This window comes from Haliaeetus leucocephalus, unplaced genomic scaffold (genome assembly GCF_000737465.1).
Source record: "Haliaeetus leucocephalus isolate CR32 unplaced genomic scaffold, Haliaeetus_leucocephalus-4.0 Scaffold306, whole genome shotgun sequence".
In the NCBI taxonomy this organism is placed as follows: domain Eukaryota; kingdom Metazoa; phylum Chordata; class Aves; order Accipitriformes; family Accipitridae; genus Haliaeetus; species Haliaeetus leucocephalus.
In genome coordinates this window covers 5,860,074-5,881,842 of record NW_010972742.1, presented here as the reverse complement: position 1 = coordinate 5,881,842, position 21,769 = coordinate 5,860,074, and the positions used below count along the sequence as shown (strand labels likewise).

Sequence of the window (21,769 nt, the reverse complement as noted above, 5' to 3'; positions counted from 1 at the left end):
GACTAGAGTTGGAATTGTATGAGGTTTGTCCACCCTTTGTCGAAAGTAAGGTTTAGGATATACAACTTTACGAAAAAAATCTTCTGTTAAGGTCAGGAAGGGAATAAATCTCATCTTCTTTGATACAGGATTTCAGTAACAACATCCTATTGTTCTAGACTCGGCTGCAGGAGCTGCACCGACTATGGGAGTTACTGTTGGAAAAGATGAGAGAGAAGGGAGTCAAATTGTTGCAAGCACAGAAGCTGGTGCAATACTTACGGGAGTGTGAAGATGTCTTGGACTGGATCAATGACAAGGTATATTATTATCTGCCTTTGCTGTGTTCTTGATGGGAAATTTGATGTGTTTGTGTGGAAATTTTCTATCAACATAGAGTTACTGGAGTTCAGGTAGTCACAGAGAGCTTTTAAAGGCACCTATACGTTTTATTTAGTTCATTCACATTGCATAAGCAGTAGGTGTGCAAACTACTATTCCGTCTTTTGCAGCCACAAAAAAAGGTACCAGACTAAGAGGAAGCCTGCATGTTGGAGAGCCTAGTTAAACATAATCAATTCTTTCTTTGCTTTGAGGAGACCTTCATATTTCTCATAGTAATCAAATTAAAGTTTCCTGTAAGGGAAATCTACAACATGTAAAAGCAAATGTTTTTTATAAATGTTCTAAATGATCTGTTATAGAAAGTAGCTGGCCTAACCAGCAAGCAGTGTGTACATAATTACTTAATGATTGGAATATCTTTAGATACACATTGTAAGGACATTAGCGGCAGGAGAACTGTTGGCTCTTGATTCTTTGAACTCTGAGGAAACAGACCACAAACCACACTATCGAGGAAAAAAAGCCACAAAATGATCATACAGGTTTTCTTGATGATGGTTTGCTATTTTGTGTCACTGTGGGTTCAAACTGTAAACCCTGCATAATTGTTAGTGTATATGATGGTGCACTTTTCATAAAGAAATCTTGCATCAGAAGCCTACAGCAAATGCCCGTAAACAATCTAAAAATGTGAACAAATTCTAGTTACTGTGTGTACTTTGAAATAACACGGGCAATCTTTTTGTGGTTTTAAAAGGATGTTTTCTCTGTGCATATTTTCTTTCAGTAATTTAGGTGGTTGTAGTAGTGATCATCGTGCATAGAACAGAAAACTTAAGATAGAAGAATTGGTTATATTCAATAACTTGAAAAATGAATAAGAGCAAGCAAGATGAAAAAATAATACCCTTAGTGATCTTGCATGTTTCCTGCAATAATGGACAGACTTGGGGGGGAGTGGAGTTTAATGGAGGAAACCTTGTAGTTTTAAATCTGACTTCAAACACGGTGATTGTAACTGTCTTTGACCTATTCAAAATCAGGACAGTTTGCTTCCTGATTTTTAGTGGTGATTTCCCATAGGATAAACTGAAAATTCACTTTTTTTTTTTCCTCGATGTGCTAGGAAGCAATAGTGACCTCAGAAGAGCTTGGGCAAGACTTAGAGCACGTTGAGGTTTTGCAAAAGAAGTTTGAAGAGTTCCAGACAGACCTTGCAGCTCATGAGGAAAGAGTAAATGAAGTGAACCAGTTTGCTGGCAAACTTATCCAGGTAAACATTCATGTGTTGAAAATCTCTCTTGGCAAGTCTGGTATAACACAGCAAGCTTTTGTCTGCAACTACCTCCTTTTCCCCCTGGTTTGGTAGCAGATCTTTAAGCTTTGCTCTACATGTGCTTAGATACTTGGCTATCTTAATCTTAAGTGGTCATCATTTGATTAATTTGTTCTTCTGCTGAACAGCTTGAGTAACTGCCCCAGCTGAGAATGTTCCTGAAAATGTGGAGACTAGTGATTAGTAACAGAAACTGTTGTATTTGGGGTTAAATGTATTTCCCTCGGACAACCAGGATTAATATATCTTCTCCTCTGGTATGTCATCTGAGGCTTGATCAAGGATGAAGACAGGGCAGGAAGCATTGCATTCCAGGAAAAAAAAGATACTGTTTACAGCCCTCTTCCTATTGTCTTATTAGTACATAGGGAAACTTAAAGTACTGCAAGAGCGTTGAATGTTTACACACTGAGGTTTCAGGGAAACTGTTGAATTGAGTGATCATCTGGAAAGTGTAGTAATTACTACTGTTTTTCAAGAGATCAGTTTATGTTTCAAGGTTTTGTGAATGGATGTAAAATCACAGAACATATGAAAATAGCATTTTTCCTTTGCTCGCTAGGAACAACACCCTGAAGAGGAACTGATAAAGTCCAAACAGGATGAAGTAAATGCAAGCTGGCAGCGTCTTAAGGGGCTTGCCCTTCAGAGGCAAGGAAAACTCTTTGGGGCAGCTGAAGTTCAGCGCTTCAACAGGTATGATCTTGGCTGGATCTGCTGAAGTGATGTAATATTTGTGTGGATGTTTAATGAGGCATTCAGCTGCATACAGTAGTATGAGAAGAGCTACTGTCGTCTGTTACATTTTTGCTTTACTCTTCCTCTTGACTTGTTGAATGAGGACCTTGTTGTTCTAGAATTACCTTAGAATAGTCATTCCGATTTAGCTTTTCAACACTTGGCAGTTTTGTTCATTCTTGCTAATGGCAGTTTTGCTTCCCTTTCCTCTGAGGGTTTTTTCCTCCAATTCTGTCCTAGATGAGCCTTAAAAGGAGTGGATTTTTGTTGTCAGATGGATGTCAGTCCAGTTGTTCTGGTGGTCTTTGAGCAGTGTTTTTTCTATCCTCATCTCCATCTACAGCATTTTGAGATTTGCTGTAATTACGTAGAAGGGTCCAGAGTGGGAAATGGACCTACTAGGTGGTGGTGCTCAGTGGTGCTATAATTCCTTGTTCACATCTAGTGACACTATCTGAAGAATGGCCTGCCAATATTCTTCAAGGTTTTTTGAGATTTAAAAAAAAAAAGGTCTAATTTTTTAGGTTTTTGGTGTTTGTGGGTTTTGGTGGGGTTTTTTTCTGTTGTGGCTTTTCTTTTTTTATTTTTTTAAAGGATGATTGTAGTTGGCTGCAGTGTTTATATATATGGGTTTGTATGCCAGTATGTCTGGCATACATACAGGAAAACATCCTGCTTCCTTCCTTTTTCCATACAAGATAGCCTGCTTTCAATTTCTGCTTTGTTTTGAAGGGATGTGGATGAAACAATCAGCTGGATTAAGGAGAAAGGGCAGTTGATGGCCTCAGATGATTTTGGCAGAGACTTAGCCAGTGTGCAGGCTTTATTGCGTAAGCACGAAGGCCTGGAAAGAGATCTTGCAGCTCTGGAAGATAAGGTACCCATACGAGATGCATTTTACCTACAATTTAAACAAGGTAACCTGCTTGTAGAAGGCTGGAAGCTTACTCACTGTTTGTGACTGGGTTCAGGTTAAGGCCCTTTGTGCAGAAGCTGACCGTTTGCAGCAGTCTCACCCAATAAATGCTTCTCAAATTCAAGTGAAACGGGAGGAGCTGATTGCCAACTGGGAACAGATCCGAACTCTGGCAGCAGAGAGGCATGCTCGCCTTAATGACTCCTACAGGTAGGAATATTATCATGCTGAAACAACCTTTATTCCTTATTCAAATTTGAGAAGAGGGCTCTTGGGAGGAGAAGAAAGGGATGCTGTTTTCCAAAATTTTTGGATGATTCTGGTGTTTTCAGAAGCAGTCGTGTTCACCAAATTATATTTTACAATAACTTGTAGTAAAAGAATTTTTACTTTTACTTAAATATTTATCATATTTATATGATAAATAAATACAGCTTTTGGTCATTCTCTGGATGTGGATCAATTATGAAAATAGACACCTTGATGTTTTTAGGACATTGCCTTTTTTCCCATCTGAGTTGATATCTGCATTTTGAAGTACATTTTCTGACTATTTTAGTTTTGCTGTTTTTTTTAAATACACATATTACAAATCTGTTCACTATGGAGTTTGTTTTTCTGCTGTTTGTTCCCTCCCATGATGCAAGAATTATGGTGGTGGAGACCCATACAAGTAATCATTTTTCCTTTGCCTTCCCTCTCATGATCTCTTCAGATCAATTAACAGCAAGTTTAAAAGGGAAACAGAAACTGATCACTTTTGCTGATAAGTGTTAAGCACATGCCAAAGGCAATAACTGTAAAAGCATGCTGAAAGGAACCTGAGAATTTGTTTGCATGTTGTTTTAAGGCTGAAGCATGTGCAGTTGGAACTTTCTGTCAGTTCTCCACACACACACACTGTGTTATGGTTGTGACAGTAGCAGCCCCGTGGGCTATTTTGAAACACTCTGCTTGAGAACTATCTTTTGATTTCTGTTGTCTTCAACATACAGGCTTATTAAGAATATTTCTTTTACTTTCATTGTAAGTTATATGCAATACATGTCCTTGAGAAATTGGTTTTGAACATATTTAGTTATTTAATATTCTGATTGCATTTTGGTATTGTCTTGTTTGTTTCTATCTGAGGAACAGCTTTTATGTTTGTAAACCCTTTAGTTGAGGTAAGGATGGAGAAACCATGCAAACAAATTATTCCCAACCATTATTGCTTTTGCTTTCCTAAGGCTGCAGCGCTTTCTTGCGGACTTCCGAGACCTCACCAGCTGGGTGACTGAGATGAAGGCTCTGATAAATGCTGATGAACTTGCCAATGACGTGGCTGGAGCAGAAGCCCTTCTAGATAGACATCAGGAACATAAGGTATAAAGGTTATATTATACAGCCAAGTCTGGTCAGCAACCCCCAACAACTGATACATATGTCTAACACAGTCTCCAATTCAGAACTGCTGATGTTGTATCACTAGAATCAATTGGTCATGCAACTAACACGGTACTAGATTGCTGTCCTGATTTAATATTTTTACTTTGTTTCTTGATAGTAGATATACACTAATAAGTAAGTATTTTAAGAATGCTTATGATAATATTTTACAAAAAATTATTAGACCTGATAGCAGTCAGTTGTACTAATGAGGAATTCCTATATGTAAGCAGAAAGAGTATAGCTTAAAACCAACATTTAGTTTCATTTTAACATATGAATTTATACTTACCTTATCTGCATCATAAGGTAATACATTTCATTCTAGTTTTCATGTTAAATGTAATGTATTTAAAGATAGTTGAATGTTTATCATTCAGGTGTCCAGACTGTTGTCTCTGTGTTATTTTCAATAGCAGTTTTCATATTCTGACACTCTGTTCTAAGATAAATGTTGGTAACAGCTTACACACATCCCTTTTCACAGGGAGAAATTGATGCCCATGAAGATAGCTTCAAATCTGCTGATGAGTCTGGCCAGGCTTTGCTTGCTGCTGGGCACTATGCTTCTGATGAAGTTAAAGAAAAGGTAAGTTGAGAGCAAGAACTCCTAGAATAATTTTGTCTCTTCTGTGTGCCTTAATTTAAAAGTTCATTTCTTGTTAAGATCGTAAGCTGCAAAATATCATCCCTCTAAGTTACAGGGCTTTTTTAATGCATATAAGTAATGTGTGCTTTTCATTCTCAAATTGACAGCTTCTGCCTGTCTATTAGTAGGAACTATTAGGACTATTAGTACTATCTATTAGGAACTATTAATATATCTTTCTGCCAAAAGAAAAATGGGTTATCTGTTTATCTAAGTTTAGGTTTGCTATCAGAAGTGTTAGTAAATATGTAGTATTTTTAAATTTTGGTTTTCAAACTAATGGGGCCTCTTATGAAGTCTGCATATTGAAACATTGGTCAATCAGACAGTTCAAATGCCGTAAATGAGCGTGGGCCAAAAAGATTTCAGAGGTTGAGAGAGCAGGATGTTTTGCTGAAGAGCTTCACTTACAAATAGGTCTGCAGTCAAAAAGAGAGTGGTTGTCCATTAAATGTCTCTGTGTAGATTTAATTTGGAAAAGCAGAGTTTTCTGACTGAAGTCAGAAGGTTGTAGCCACTGGGCAAGCTTGATAAGCTGAGAAAAGACTTGCCCTATATGAGGATGATGATGTTGGTAACAGAATGATTCTTTACACAGGAGGTAATTTTCAGTCCCAAGTTAACCACTTCTTTAGAGTCACAGCTTGATTTTACATTGAGATGGAAATTAACCAGGACTGTTAAATAAAATTATTATATATTCCTCTTCCCAATCCATTAGCTGACCATCCTCTCAGATGAAAGATCTGCCTTGCTAGAACTATGGGAGCTTCGCAGACAACAGTACGAACAGTGCATGGACCTGCAGCTTTTCTACAGAGATACTGAACAAGTTGACAACTGGATGAGCAAACAAGAAGTGAGTGCATGTCTTGGAACTCTCCAGATATGGTTGATTTTCATTTCTGGCTAGTCTTCTGTAGACTTAAAACAATTTACTAGTATTCACTAGTGGCTGCCACTAAATGTGCACTAGTGAGCAGGGTGCTGTGCAGAGTTATTTATCTGACTGCCCAAGCTGCTACAATGACTGTTTCCATCTAATGCTGAAGCTATTAGTTGTGACAGGTTGGCTTGAGATTGCTTTTATGTGTGTTAACTCTTGTAAAATGCTGTTTGAATAAGAAGCTAAAAAGAATTATTCAGAATCTTTGGCTGTTAGAGGTGTACAGGGAACACTATCGCAGTGTATCATCCTTTACTTTTCAATAATGTCATATGGTATGAAACATCACTGGCCATGCTTGAGTTTACTTAGAGTAGCTGAGCACGGAAACATGAAAATGTGTTTGCTTCCTTACCTTAGGCATTTCTGCTGAATGAAGACCTTGGTGATTCTCTGGATAGTGTGGAGGCTCTTCTAAAGAAGCATGAAGACTTCGAGAAATCCCTAAGTGCCCAAGAGGAGAAAATCACAGTAAGACATTTACATTAGGTGATCATTAAATAGGCAAGAAATAAAACAAGTGAATTTATTGACTGGAGAGGAGATGCTGCTGCAGCATGATAGAGAAGGATGGGGTTTGCTCTGCAGAATGATCCACTGTTATGTGGGATGTATTATCTCTAAATTACGTGTATTGTCTCTAAAATGGAAAATACTGGAAAGGATAGGATAGAGCTCAATTGCTGCCTCAGAGAGCTGAGTAACCCAGTGCTTGCATACCATGTCAGCACACATGTGGATGATGATTTGTCAAAAATCTGCATTCTTCCACATGTAAGATGATGGTACAGTAAAAAAGGGTGTAACAATAGCTATCTTAATGGCTTTCTGTTAGTTTTACTGTGATAAACTTTTGAGAATTAAGTACTACTTAATTTACTTAATCTACTTAAGTAGAATTTACTACTAAGTAAACTTGCACAATTTCTATTACACCAAGTAAATGGAAACCATTTTCTCTTTAGGCTTTAGATGAGTTTGCTACTAAATTGATTCAGAATAACCATTATGCCATGGATGATGTTGCTACACGCAGAGATGCTGTAAGTATCCAAAATAAATTTGGACTGCAGACTTCAAATTGTGTTCTGCTTTATTATTTTAAACGGTATGACTGCCATACAGGATAAGTCAGAGGAGCTCTCCCAAAAGTACGGATACAGTGGTGGTTTTTACAAGCTTGAAGAATTTAAAAACCTTTTTATTTTTTTCAGCTGCTGAGCCGCCGAAATGCCCTTCATGAAAGAGCTATGTACCGCCGTGCTCAACTGGCAGATTCTTTCCATCTGCAGCAGTTTTTCCGAGACTCTGATGAGCTAAAGAGTTGGGTTAATGAAAAAATGAAAACTGCAACAGATGAGGCATACAAGGTAAACACAAAGACTAATGTTAGAGTAATTTTAAGGCAGTATCAGGCTTAATGTAATCAGCCTAATGATAGGAAGCAGTGTCAGCCAAAATGTTGCTGATAGTAGGCGGTATTAATGGCAACAGGAGGAACTGTAATTTCTCCCTGACCCCAAGGGGAATTTTCCCATCATACTGTAATCACGCTTATTCAGTAGCTTAAGCGTTCTGATTTAAGACATATTTTTGGCACCAAATCCTCTGGTGACATCTTGGCATGTATATGAATGTAGTCTAATTTTAAAAATTCTTCAGGGACCTATAGATACTAATTTTGGATTGAAAGGTTCTTTTTCTTTCTTCATCTGTAGGATCCATCAAACTTGCAAGGTAAAGTTCAGAAACATCAGGCTTTTGAAGCAGAGCTTTCTGCTAATCAGAGTCGTATTGATGCACTGGAGAAAGCTGGCCAGAAGTTGATTGATGTCAATCACTATGCATCTGATGAAGTGGCAGCTCGTATGAATGAAGTTATCAGCTTGTGGAAAAAACTTCTGGAGGCCACTGAGCTCAAAGGTATGACTTGCTCAGAAGAATATGGGCAATTCTTTTTCTAGAGAGTTTAGCTGGGAGAAGACAGAAAGTGAGTTAAATGAAGTGGAAAACTTAAATCATCTGTTCCTCTTGCCACTCTGTCTTGGTCAGGTATAAAACTGCGTGAAGCCAATCAACAACAGCAGTTTAATCGCAATGTGGAAGACATTGAGCTATGGCTGTATGAAGTAGAGGGACACTTGGCTTCTGATGATTATGGAAAAGATCTTACTAATGTTCAGAATCTTCAGAAGAAACATGCCCTGCTAGAGGCAGATGTTGCTGCCCATCAGGTAAGGGAAATAATTTTTCTTCCTGCCCTTTTAGATCTGCTCACTCAAAAGTATTCACTCCAGAGACCTTAGCAGGTCTGTATTTTAATTATTTTTTGTGGCTTTGGGCTTTACAGTTTATTTATCAGAAATAATTTTGAACTGAAACAAAGTGTATGTCTCTAAGAAGAGTATCTTCATGACTTTGACAAAAATAAGCTTTTTGAAAAAGTAAAATAATTCCATACTGTGACCTGCTGACAGCACAGTAGTGTTCTGTGCTGTGAATACCAGCTTAAAAAGATGTGCTGTGCTTTGTGTAGGAAATAATTCCCCCCTTAGACTCTCCATTTGCAAACAGCTTAGTCTTGTTCAGTTTGTTTTCATATAGCTCTAAGAAATGGGAGGGGAGGGAGAACAGATCAGTTTTTAATATAGAACTTTACAGCAAATGGTTCCTTTGTTTGCAAATGATCTTTAGGGGAATTAAATCCACACCAAGAAAATCAACAAAATCTGGGTTCCCATAACTGGAATTACCAGTTGTTAACAATTGAAAAATGGTTCATCTAGAGTAGCGCATCTGTAAAGTTAATGTAATTTCAAGAATCTTTTGTTTATTTTATGAAATTGACAGATTAAAACCTATTACATTTACATAATTTGTTGAATATTATCCAGGATGTAATTATTACCAAAATTATTGCATTGGCAGTGTGCAGCTGAGGTTCTCTTCTGTCACAACATAGCTTATTAGCTAAGATCTGAAAATGTTTTCAGTCACTGCAGCCATCTTACAGAAATTCTGACATAATGCTATTGCTGAATTAATTTTAGGATCGTATAGATGGCATTACCATCCAGGCACGCCAGTTCCAAGATGCTGGGCACTTTGATGCTGACAATATCAAGAAGAAACAAGAAGCTTTAGTAGCTCGTTATGAAGCTCTAAAGGATCCCATGGTAGCTCGCAAGCAGAAACTTGCAGATTCTCTTCGCTTGCAGCAGCTTTTCCGTGATATTGAGGATGAAGAGACCTGGATTAGAGAAAAAGAACCTATTGCAGCTTCAACAAACCGAGGTGGGTCCATCCCGATATCTCCAGGATTTAGATGTCAGAACTGCTCTGTTCTTGTCTCTTTGTGGAACATTCCCTGGAAATTTCTGAAAAGTTTATTGAAATTAACATTGCCTGGAGTTACATATTTGCCATTGCCCATGGTTCTTTAACTGTTACATTACTTCTACAATTCCAATGGGTAACTTAGTTTTCATATTGCTCTGTCTTTATTGTGATAGTACTTTTTCTGCAAGTTTGTCTAGCACTGGTTGCAGCTTCCTTGAAATTTTTGTTTAGTCTGATGACTCTGAATTCACTGATTAACTATTTTATGTCTTTCAGGCAAGGACTTAATTGGCGTCCAAAATCTGCTAAAGAAGCACCAGGCTTTGCAGGCAGAAATTGCAGGCCATGAGCCCCGCATTAAAGCAGTCACACAGAAGGGAAATGCTATGGTGGAAGAGGGTATGTCTCAATGTTTTTTAATTCTTTCTCTTTCAGAAATGCAAAGGTCTCTGTGCTGGACTTTGTTCTCTGGCCCTGTACAATTAAGAATTACTGCCTGTTTTTATCCAAGCAATAGACAGGTACCTGCTAGCAGAATGAACTTCTGGTCTTTCTTTCACCTGAAAATAGATTCCTTGGTGGGAACCTGTCATGATTTTCACAGATCTCCATCTGCTCTTGACAAACACATACGAGCCCTGTATTCAACAGCTTTGTGCCTATGATATTTAGTCTCCATTTTAAAATCTATTAAAGGTTTGTATCTGATACACATAATCATGATGTGAGAGGTGATCCTCCACAAAGACAGTAAGAGTCATTCCTGCTTTTAAATAAGCATGTATCTATTTCTGACTGGGTGTTCTTAATGCCAGAATACTAAAAACATTTTGCTGATTCCAGGATTCAGAATGCACGTCTGAAATAGTATTTGTCTGTTGTCAAAACTCTGCCACTGGAAAGAGATGACCTTTCCTGTTTCATCATTGAGAAGAAATGTTATGATGTGGCTTGTTTTGTTCTTAATGATTCAATTATTCCTAGTACAGTTTGATTGACAGGTACAGTGTTTTCCAGTATGAGGCAAAACGACAAGCTGAGTTGTGCTTTCACTATTCTAGTCAGAATAGGCTACATAGGTTTAAACGGGTCTAATTTCTGTGATTTTCAAGAAGTACAAGTAATCTTTTAGTGTGTATTACTTATGTCTCCTTAAGTCCTTCAGTTCCCTCTCTTTCTGTTACCTAGGACATTTTGCAGCTGACGATGTGAAAATCAAATTGAATGAGCTAAACCAGAAATGGGACTCTCTGAAAGCTAAAGCATCTCAACGTCGACAAGACCTAGAGGATTCCCTGCAAGCTCAGCAGTACTTTGCTGATGCTAATGAGGCAGAATCCTGGATGAGGGAAAAGGAGCCCATTGTAGGCAGTACAGACTATGGAAAAGATGAAGACTCTGCTGAGGTATTTGAGATTGTTGTTTGAACCAGTTTTGTGTAAACAGAGTGAGGATTTGTCCAGTGGTAAAAAAGTAAGGAGCTCTGCTAATTTCAGGATTCTTAAGAAAAAGGGCAGAAGATTCTTTCATCAAACTGAATTTTGGCTTAGGGTCAAAGATGACAGTTTTTCCTGTGTCTTCATTATTGCACGTGAAATTTTGCTCTTCAGTATATTAAACTAATTGTAAGGAAACTTTATGTTTGTGTTCACCTATTTAGTAGGGTTTTTGTAAACTATAAGACGGCTAATATCAGCAAATTCCTCGTTTGATGTTTCATTTCAGTGCAAGTCTGATTTTCAGCAGTTCATTGGTCTGGAAGTAATTTTTTGTCTAGAGTTGTTTTACTGGTATCATTCTGTGGCCAAACACCATGTCCCAGACACTGCTGACTGACATTTCATCAAAATGAAGTGCAGTTTAAAGGCATACTGTCAAACTTAACGCTATTTCCAGAGTGATATGTGGTATGTATTCCTGGTCACAGCAAACAATGTTTCTGAGATAAGGTAGAGGAAAAGCACCAGAAGCGTTTGGACTATTATCTAGCCTGTGAATAAATAGAAGTACTTATTCTCATGAGAGTCACAAGACTGGCAGCTCTGAAAAACCCATATTCCCTGTGATTGGAGGCAAAGTATGTATTTTAGGCAGAGTAGTATTTGTAAAATGGCTAGGTGTACATGTTGTTTTTTATCTTTTGCTTTCAGGCTCTTCTGAAGAAACATGAAGCTTTGATGTCTGATCTTTCTGCTTACGGCAGTAGCATACAGGCGTTAAGGGAACAGGCCCAGTCATGCAGGGTAAGGAAGGATGCTAATCATGTTGCTGAAATTCTTGGGTCAGCAAAAGGTAAAGACAAAGCTTAATAACAGTTGTTGTTTTTGAGAACTTATTGCAGACTGTACTTGATTTTCTCAAAAAATTTGGTGGTCTGTTTTTATAGTCATAACAGGCAGCTATGTTGCGTTGGAAGAAAACAGTATAATGTGGTGGCTTTCAAGGTTTAAGCCCAGACAGCACCTAAAATAAATCTATCTGCATTACATTTATTTCAACAAGAATCATTTTAAGGCACTGCAGTAGCTTTACTAAGGCTGAAGTATTTCTTAGGACAACTACATTGATTGTAATAAACGTGGAATGACTCATTTTTCTTTTGCTGCTTCTTCATTAGCAACAAGTTGCTCCCACAGATGATGAAACTGGAAAAGAGCTTGTTCTGGCACTCTATGATTACCAAGAGAAGAGTCCCCGGGAGGTGACTATGAAAAAGGGAGATATCCTCACCTTACTCAACAGCACCAACAAGGTATGCTCTTGCCTTCTGGTTTGCTGAGCTGCTTTTGGCTCACTTGGTTTTGTGTTTTCTGTGGAGCTGGTTTTTTTTTTTTTTAGTAAGAGCATTCAAAGAAGTTAAAGAATTTGCACATTTAGTCCATGTTCCCATTCAGCACTTCAGCATACCACTTCAGCTCATTCTCATGACTCCTCTATGGCTGCCAACTTTTCTAAGTCAGATAAACAACATATGCTATAGGGCATGTGTCTGTGAGAAAACTTATTTCCCTACTGTTGAGGAATTTTTTGACCAAACACAAGGGGAGACATGGAAGTAAGACCTTGATGTCTTCAAGAGATATTTTGTTTGAAATGGTCTCCATAAAAAGAGCAAACTGTTGTGAGCATCACTGGTTTTCTTGCATTAATAGAAGCCTCTAATTTGCAGCTTTCACTTGCTCAGCATACTTTATGCTTGGTGCTTGCCTCACAGTGGTTGCTGCCTTTCCCCCCCCCCCCCCTTTCTTTCTAGGACTGGTGGAAGGTTGAAGTTAATGACCGTCAGGGATTTGTACCAGCGGCCTATGTGAAGAAACTAGACCCTGCCCAGTCTGCATCCCGAGAGAATCTCCTCGAAGAGCAGGGCAGCATAGCATTGCGACAGGAGCAAATTGACAACCAGTAAGATCTAACTGATGAGATATGACATCCATCCAGCATTAGCTGGCTTGGCCTTTGCCTCACATATGCCAGAAGTTTAAGTTGATGCCTCTTACTCTAGGGAGTAATTAACTGGAGCAAAACAAGGGGCTCCTCTACCAGGGGCACCATATTCAGTCGTTTTATTCTAGATTTTCTTGTTGCTTTTCCCATTTTTTAACTGTAAAACTCATGACACTAGAGCTCAACTTGCTGTCTGACTTCAGTACTTTATGTGTTCCTTTTGTTGTTGTACCTAACAACTTAAACTTGTTTGTGAGTTATATCTGTCCTAAGCAGCTCTTGTATTTGTAATTGTCACTGCTTAATGTGTGATCTGTTTTGAAAAGCTTTCTTAAATTTGGTTACATAAAGTACAGTACCCTCCCTATACAGGGCTGCCTCTGGAGGTGACCTCCTTAGGAGCTGTGACTACTTTGGTGCTAGCTCATTACCTCTTTTCCTGAAATGTGGTGCCATTATTTGTTGCTATTACATAAGCTAAAACGTGCCACCCTCTTTGCCCCCCCACCCCCCTCTCTTAAAAGAGGAACATGCCATTGCAAATAGAGAAAACTGCATGGCTGCTTGGTAATAACCTCCTAAAGCACATGGTAGTTGTAGATTAGTTCAAGCAAGTGCTGTGGGTGATAGCTGTGAGCTACTGGCTCATCTTATCAAGCCACTTGGAAGCCAAAGCTGAAAGTTTTATGCATACTCCCATCTGTTTGCACAGCTACGCTGTCGTTCTACACGAGAATTGCTTCCCACTCAGTTGTTTGGAGTCACCAGTTACTACAGCGACATACAATAATTACTAGCTTTAGCTCTAGAATTTAAAAAAAAAAAAACCCACACACCAAAACCAACAAACCCCACCCGCAAAACCAAACCAAGCCAAAATAATAGAAATACTTGTACCAGTGAGAAGAAAGGATGCTGGGAAATTGTGATGCATTGTTCAGGATTTTAATAATGTGTAACTTTCTCTATGGGTTTGCATGCTGCTTTTAAGAACTAGAACAGGGGTGCCTTATTTTAGTGCCAAGGAGAGGGGACCACCCTTTAGTTTACAATCACATGGCACAATGATCAAGAAATGAGGAGACCTTATAGAGAGAGTTCAACTGTACTGCTGAGGTTTCCTTATGTGAATTGTACTCCTGGTCTGATTTGCTTTGTTTGCTTCTGAATGACATCTAATTTTCTCCATTTAAATGTGAACTCTTAACCATCTCCTACCACAGACAACCCATGGATGGAGCTGCTGCTTTCATTATTTTTGTTAATCTGACTAATTTTTTGCATGCATTTGCTGTGCTCCCTCTGTCTGTGCAGGACTCTCATAACTAAGGAAGTCGGCAGTGTATCTCTGCGTATGAAACAGGTCGAAGAACTGTGAGTAGGATTAGCCCTTTCTAAACCATGCTGTCTCCATACTGTCACTGTTCATTCTCCCTTTGTTTCTTTCTTTGGGAAAGCTGCTCCAAAGAGACATGAAGGAAGCAATTTCTGCAATGTGAATTATTTTAGTTTAGATGAGTGTTGTGGTATGTGTTTCATGTGTTTCTTATAGCCAGCCATCCAGCTAGCTGCTTATCTTGTTGGTCACCTCTGTGCTGCTAAATTGGTTGATGGTGTTATTTTCCATTATGCTGATTTTGCTTACCAAATGAGGCTTTAGTGATATCTAGACTGTTTTCTTTAAAAAGCATCTCTTGCATTTTCTGAGGTGCAGATAGAAATATTAGTTTGTGTGTATATATATATATATATATAAAATATATACCAAGTATTACATCACATATGAATGTCTTAGAGTTTGGGAAGAGTGGGGTTATCATGGTTTATCATATACAGCAACATTCATGCTGGGTAGTCAAAAAGCATTAGTTTGTTTATATAGGATGATTGTTTTTTATTATAACATTAACATTAACTTAATTTTCAAACTTGTGTTCATGTCTCCTGGAAAAAATACCAAGTTTGCATTATGGTCTCGGAAGTTGCTGGGAAATCCAAAGCAGTAATGTTCATTGGCTGTGCCAGACTGTCTTTTCATAGAGAATATATTTATTGAGAATCAAAAGTAAAAGTATTATGTTAATCTCTGAAGTGTTGCAAAGCAACTTTGAGGTAAGGCCTGCTTCTAAAGGAATTTTGCCCCAGATCCTCTATGAGGTTCACAAGTATTTAATACCTAGAATTGTATGCTGAGGCAAACATCTGCAGTCGGGGCAGGCTTCAAAACAGCATTTACCTCAAATCAGGGTAGAATGTTTCTATTCAAACCTAATACGAAAGATTCTTAGCTCCTTTCTGTTCAGTCTTAAACCAGGATAGGCAGGAAACCACAAAATCTCTGCTTCCATGGAAAGACTTAGAGTTGATTATCAGTTTGATGTATAGACATTACAGCCCAGGGTATAGAGAATTTTCTTCAACAGACTTTATCATGTCCAAGTTACTGGTTAGGAAAATGCTACATTGTTGAACTCTTCAAGTTGGGAGGTGTAATTGTTCAGTGTTTGCCTGTGTGCTCCAGGGTGGGGAATGAAAAAATTGTAAGGCTGCCTTTTCCCCATTTGAGGCCCTGGCAGGTAACTCAGCAGTGTCGTGTATGATTTGATTTAATAACATCAGAGTGGTTATCTTCATGGCTTAATAATGAGAATCAGTTGCTGATGTTGATCACTGTAGTAGACCAATGTGCAGTCTGATTCGGGATGTAAAATAACCCATACAGATGCAGCTAGAATATCTCATCTTCCGGAAGACTTAAAATAGGGTAACAGTAGGAAAGGGTGTTAAGGGTGTGGCTTTTCTGAAGGCAGATTTTTTTAAAAACAGGCATTATGCATTGCTAAAGAGATCTGTAATTCAGTATCAATGACTGTAAAACTTCTGTTGGCTTTTTTCAGCAATAGCTTGGAAAAGGTCTTGTAGGATCATCTGTGTCTAGTTGGTTACCAGGAATCAAATAGGAGACATCAATTTTCTTGTGGTTTTAAATAAATGGCGGGCCTTTTGAGGTTTATTTGACTGTTCAAACCAGTTTAAACATTTTAGAGGTTTTACTTTGCATTTATTCTAATGTAAATGAGGAGTAATTTCGCTGATGTTGTTGGGAATTCCACAGATACAAAAACAGTGTATGTGAAATGAGTTTCATGGATTTCCCAGTTGAATATAGTTGTGTTATCAAAGAAGTAACGCTTTTTTTTTAAACATTCAGCAGATCTTGCACTGAATAATGGCTAGGTAAGACATCTATGTCCAGGAGCTGGGAGGCTAGTGGATTTTAATAATATGATGGCAAACTTAATGTACTATAGGAAAATACCTCTCAGAAAGTAAGACCCTGTGGAGTCATTCCTGCCCTGCAATGCTGCTGTAGCTTAAGAGCCTACCCTGACCTAAGCTGTGATTTGGATTTGCTTTTGCACAGTAAAGTTTTGCATGTGGGAGATCTCGTTTTGGTGTGCATATCCATGTAGAGAAGAAACATACGGTTTACATTTACCAAATTATGTACAAGTAGATCATTCTGTAGAATAACAGTGTGTAGACTGCAGGGATTTCCCACGTCTTTGGTGATACCAGTTACTGTGACTCTGCTCAGTTCAATTTGACTGCCCTTTGTTTTCCTTTTCTGCTTGTTCCAGATATCACTCTCTTCTTGAGCTGGGAGAAAAACGTAAAGGCATGCTAGAAAAAAGCTGCAAAAAATTTATGCTTTTCCGTGAAGCTAATGAGCTTCAACAGTGGATCAATGAGAAAGAAGCTGCACTTACAAACGAGGAAGTGGGTGCCGATCTGGAGCAGGTGGAGGTGCTACAGAAGAAATTTGATGATTTTCAGAAGGTATGTTGTAATGCTGCATAATGTGTGTGTTAGTTTTGGCCTTCAGGCTTTCTGATCATATATCCATGATAATTTTTCATAACTGAGCATAGCTGAGAAGGAAACATATCTTTGATTGAAAATAAAAAGGTATATATGCATTTTTTAAATTTTGTTTTGTGAGGATAGAGAGAATCCCACATTCAGAAGTCTTCAGTTTGGTTACAGTCTCCAGGTTGCTACATGCTTCCCAGCTCCCAGAGAACTGAAACTCTCTTTCAACACATTCAAATACAGAATCTGCCAAGCTTTGCAGGAGTTTCATGTTGTGTAAAGCATAACCTTCAGTTAAGCTATTCTACTCCTTTTTGTTGAAAGAAAAGATGCATTTTAGTTTCCATCTGTAGAGTTTTTCCCAAGATAAGAAAAAAATAATTCTCTACTTCAAAATGCGGGTAGGCTTTCAGGTGGATTTTTTTCTCCCAGTGTTTGCAATAGTAGTTAATTATTATTTTTTTATTTTGCATGAGGTGTGAAAGAATTGCTTGGGCAGATGTATGTATTCTGCCCACTTTGGTGAGATACTGAGCACTGAAATGCAAAGATGCATGACCTTATACATTAGACAAGATGGTGATTTGACAGTTCTGTGGACATTATGTTTACAGCTTGAAAGCTGGCTAACACACAGTTTGAGCCAACCTAGTATTGTAGGTGAGAAGATGATAGTGTCATCTATTAAAATTTAAATGCAAGTTCTCCAGTACTTTTTTAACCAAGCTCCCTTTCTGCTTTGTAGAAAGCTCTCTGTCAGTCTGTTTGGGTGGAAGCATTTAAGTGTCATAGTAAAATTACTTTTTAAGTTGGCCTTTTAGCTAATTTATGCAGCAATATGGATGATAGCTTTTGATCTTCATGTTGGTTATGTTGTATACCTGACAGTTTAAAAAATGTATTCCGTTCCTGATTGTTAATTAGCTTTGTGTATGGAAAACTTTGATAGTGCGTTTCTTTAATCCATTGACGCTTGGTGTGGCAGCTGGGGTTTCTTGGCATAGACTCTCATGCATTGTATATTCAGTGGTAACTGTAAAGGTCAAGTGTGCTGAATTCCTGCTGTTTACAAACGGTATGCTTTTTGGCACCCCTGGTGTGCCAACTTGTTCCACAAGTTTTGCTTGTGTGAATGTTAATGCTGTGATATTTTACTGTTCTGTGCAGGATTTAAAAGCTAACGAGTCACGTCTGAAGGACATAAACAAGGTTGCGAATGACCTGGAGTCAGAAGGGTTGATGGCAGATGAAGTGCAAGCAGTTCAGCAACAGGTCCGCTTTTTCTCTGACTTAGTCTAAACCTCTTGAGAAGCAAAAGACTTTCTTCCTTTCTTTTGTCTGTTATCTTCAGCTTTGCGTGTCATTGCAAGATTCTAGCTGTTCATTTTTGCTCTCTGGTCTGATAATACTGGTATTCCAACCAGAGATGCTTAATGCCTGCTCTGTAGTGTGGCCATCACAAGGGTACCCTTTGAATTGTTTCTTTTTAAATAATGCTATAGCAAATTGCACCATCTAGAGCTTTTTTCTTTTCTTTTTTTAGGAATGGAAAGTCTTTAAAATAATATTAAAAGTCATGGAGAATCCATGCGTTAGCTTTGCTTCGTATAAATTTGAAATTTCAGCCTTTATTTCTTTGCAGGAAAAATGGTGAGGAATGCTAGGGGAAAAGAGAAATAAAATAGAGCTCAACATACGGTGGAGGTGTTTTATGGTTTTTCTGTTTTGTTTTTTTAGTAACGTGCCCATTTTTTTGCCAGCTTTTCACATACTTGTGCTATTTCTGTAAATAATTGTATCAGGTGCCAACAGAGTATTGAAGCAGCTTGTTTATTTTTCTGAACTCTAAGATGATGTGTTGCAGTAGATGGTTGAGTAGCCAGACTCCCATTTCTGGTGCATGTTTAGGTTGTGCGAGTGCTATTTGGCTTAATGACATACCGGTAACGAATTTGTAGAAGGATGGAAGCATATGTCCTGCTATCTTCCCTTTCTCAAAAACAGTAAAAACTTTCTTTCTGTTAGAAAATAACAAGTTGTTTCTGTTTGTCCTTTTCCTTTGCAGGAAGTCTATGGTATGATGCCCAGGGTAAGTGTTAATTTCTGAGATAGCATGGCAATTATAACAGGTTTAGGATGTACAAGTAGAAGTTCAGCCATAATTGTAGTTCATTTCCATGAAGGAACTCAATAATGACTTTGAATGGACATAAAAAGATTGTCTTATTTTCAATCCCTTTATTTCCTGAGTGTCTCACCCCACCTCACAAAACAATGCAGAGCAGGATAACCCAAAATGACGCAAATACTTGTAAAAATTTATTTACTCTGTTACGGATTGAACATGGAGAAGTTTCAAAGATTTTTAGTACATTCTGGTACTTTAGTTTTTGCTTCCTATTTAAAGTTGTTTCTTCACATTTTCAAACAGGATGAAACTGATTCTAAGACAGCCTCTCCTTGGAAGGTAGGTGCCATTACTTAGTAGCACACAACAGGAAAGTAAAACAAAAACTACAGCACATCATCTTTTTGAGACCATACACCTTCTCATATGCCCTTTTTTCTTGTCTTTTTTTTTTTTTTTATCCACCCCCCCCAAAGACTGTTGACAAAGTGATTTTAATGGTGTCCTAGTCTCAACAAAGTGTTTGAATTGGTATTGATTTAGGGTTAGTGACTTTCGTTTCACTTTGCTTGTTTACTTCAACAAGCATGTTGCAAAAATTTGTTAACCATTCAGCAGGAATTCACCTTCATATACTTGCATACAGATTCTCTTAATATATAAAGATGTCATATAGATACTACTCTTTGTTCTGAAAATAAAAGCCATCTAGGCAAAGTCAGGTGACTATTTCAGCTCTCTATTTGCAGGTATGACTATGAGAGTAACTGAGATAGGTTTCCAACAGAATTGCTCTAGGCACAGAAGTTGCCAACAGTCTGTTTTTTACCTCTGCTGTGAAATTCCTTTTTGTTTTGAGCTTGTACTGTAAGACTGATTACTGTTTTTATACCAACATTTTTAGGTATTACATGGCCACTAGATGCAAAATAGTGCCTGTTCACTTAGCATGAGTTCTTTTATGTAGTGAGCAGAAAGAAATGTTTTTATTCCTGAAAATCAAAGCCATTTATGTCAATATTCCTTTAGTAAGGAATATGTTGTATGTGTATAGCAGTATCTTTGTCTTCCATTATTCATATCTAGCTCATTTTCTACAATAGTTAGAAGATGGCTTTCTCCACTCATTAGTGGCATACAATGGAATAGCTGTCACCTCCTCATGCACAAAAATATCTTCAATATTTTTACATTATCCAACACTGTGTCTTTCTCTAGTATTTCATTCCCATGTTTCATGTCTTGCATCCACCCTCTTAGACTTAAAGCTGCTTGTACATCTAAGCTGTGAATGTGGGAAAACCAGATAAGTATGCAGTATTTTGACAGCACTGTAGAAAATGCAGCCATGTCAACAAGAATTGGGGATTTTTTAATGATGGGTTTATTTGGTTTTTGGTTTTTTTTTGCACAGACTGTACACATGTATGTTGAATCCTAAGAGCCTTATAGTAACTTAGCAAACTATAAGTTCTTCTCTGTGTATATCTGCAAAGGGATGAATTTTGCTAGTAATCTATCATTGTCAGAAAAGTAGATTGCATGTTGGAGAGAATTGGTTGTCATTTTTCTGATTAGCCTTCACCAATTTTGATGATGTTCTAGAAATATCTGAATTAACTGCTAAGCTGATTTTTGCCAAAAACTCAGCCAAGAGTTAAACCATTTGGGTGGGGGTTTGTTTGTTTGTTTGTTTCCCCTGTCCTTATGACTTAAGAGTTTGGAGTTTTTTAATTCAGTTATTGAATGTTGCCTTTAAATTTTCCTCTTCTTTGTCCTTACTGAGACTATTGTTGTTTGTTTCAATTTACACTAACAAGAGAGTACTCACTTGTAAATTTCTAACTATTCTTACTCTGATCTGTAATACCTTAGGTATTCCAACTGATTATTCTTAGTTGCTGTTGTAATTTACTTGCATTGATTTTCTTATTGTTTGCTTCTCTCTTTCATCTTAACCAACAGTGTATTCAAAACAGTTTTAAAGAAGTATATAAAATTAAAGAATTCAACAGTCTTTACTGAAACCTTTAAAATCTAGGGTGTTTGTTTCTTCCTGCACTTTGTAGAGTTGTATTTTACAAAGTCTGTATTTTTGACCTAGGCCAAGTTATCATGGATTTTTAAGGAGTTTTCTTTCAGTCTGATTTTGGCTCTGATAGGTCAGAGTTGACTTTAATGCTACATTTTTTTATTTCTGCCTTTTCATACAGTCTGCTCGTTTGATGGTACACACAGTGGCAACCTTTAACTCAATCAAGGTAATTATACAACTTTTTCTGAGCTGATTTAAAAGCTGAGAATGTTTTTTACCCTCCATTTCCATAGTCTTTGTCTTTCATTATTCTTTATAAACCCTTTTGAATCAACTTATTGAAAGAAGTATGACATATACAGCATTTGCTTCTCAGGTTACATCAGTATCTTCATATGTGTATAATTGTTTGTTGTTACATCTCAGGAGAAACCATTAAAATTATTTTGTTTAACTAGGGTACTTGAATTTGTGCATTCTTCTGGAATTAAGCAGAATATAGTAACCTTCACCTGTACTGAAAGACCAATCTTGACTTTTCATTTATCTTACTGACTGCTTGATGAAGTTTATATACTTTAAAAGAAAGAAACATAGCTATTTTAGGAAATCT

General features: G+C 37.6%; 1 protein-coding gene across 5 annotated transcripts in view; it reads left to right on the top strand.

Annotated features, from left to right (window-relative positions):
• The window catches only part of SPTAN1 (spectrin, alpha, non-erythrocytic 1), a 52,846-nt gene that overhangs the window by 12,114 nt on the left and 18,963 nt on the right, over positions 1-21,769 (top strand). For 3 of the 5 annotated variants that reach the window (XM_010570971.1, XM_010570970.1, XM_010570967.1), the window contains exons 3-26: positions 159-299; positions 1,451-1,597; positions 2,223-2,356; positions 3,131-3,275; positions 3,370-3,524; positions 4,544-4,679; positions 5,230-5,331; positions 6,113-6,250; positions 6,698-6,808; positions 7,303-7,380; positions 7,552-7,707; positions 8,056-8,260; positions 8,390-8,571; positions 9,388-9,631; positions 9,953-10,075; positions 10,865-11,082; positions 11,827-11,919; positions 12,294-12,428; positions 12,930-13,078; positions 16,762-16,960; positions 18,161-18,265; positions 19,059-19,082; positions 19,425-19,460; positions 21,335-21,382. In XM_010570971.1, the coding sequence (XP_010569273.1) occupies positions 159-299; positions 1,451-1,597; positions 2,223-2,356; positions 3,131-3,275; positions 3,370-3,524; positions 4,544-4,679; positions 5,230-5,331; positions 6,113-6,250; positions 6,698-6,808; positions 7,303-7,380; positions 7,552-7,707; positions 8,056-8,260; positions 8,390-8,571; positions 9,388-9,631; positions 9,953-10,075; positions 10,865-11,082; positions 11,827-11,919; positions 12,294-12,428; positions 12,930-13,078; positions 16,762-16,960; positions 18,161-18,265; positions 19,059-19,082; positions 19,425-19,460; positions 21,335-21,382 (3,204 nt within the window). Of the gene's footprint in view, positions 1-158; positions 300-1,450; positions 1,598-2,222; positions 2,357-3,130; positions 3,276-3,369; positions 3,525-4,543; positions 4,680-5,229; positions 5,332-6,112; positions 6,251-6,697; positions 6,809-7,302; positions 7,381-7,551; positions 7,708-8,055; positions 8,261-8,389; positions 8,572-9,387; positions 9,632-9,952; positions 10,076-10,864; positions 11,083-11,826; positions 11,920-12,293; positions 12,429-12,929; positions 13,079-14,434; positions 14,495-16,761; positions 16,961-18,160; positions 18,266-19,058; positions 19,083-19,424; positions 19,461-21,334; positions 21,383-21,769 lie in introns of all 5 variants that reach the window. The other 2 variants (XM_010570966.1, XM_010570969.1) reach the window with 1 other exon arrangement.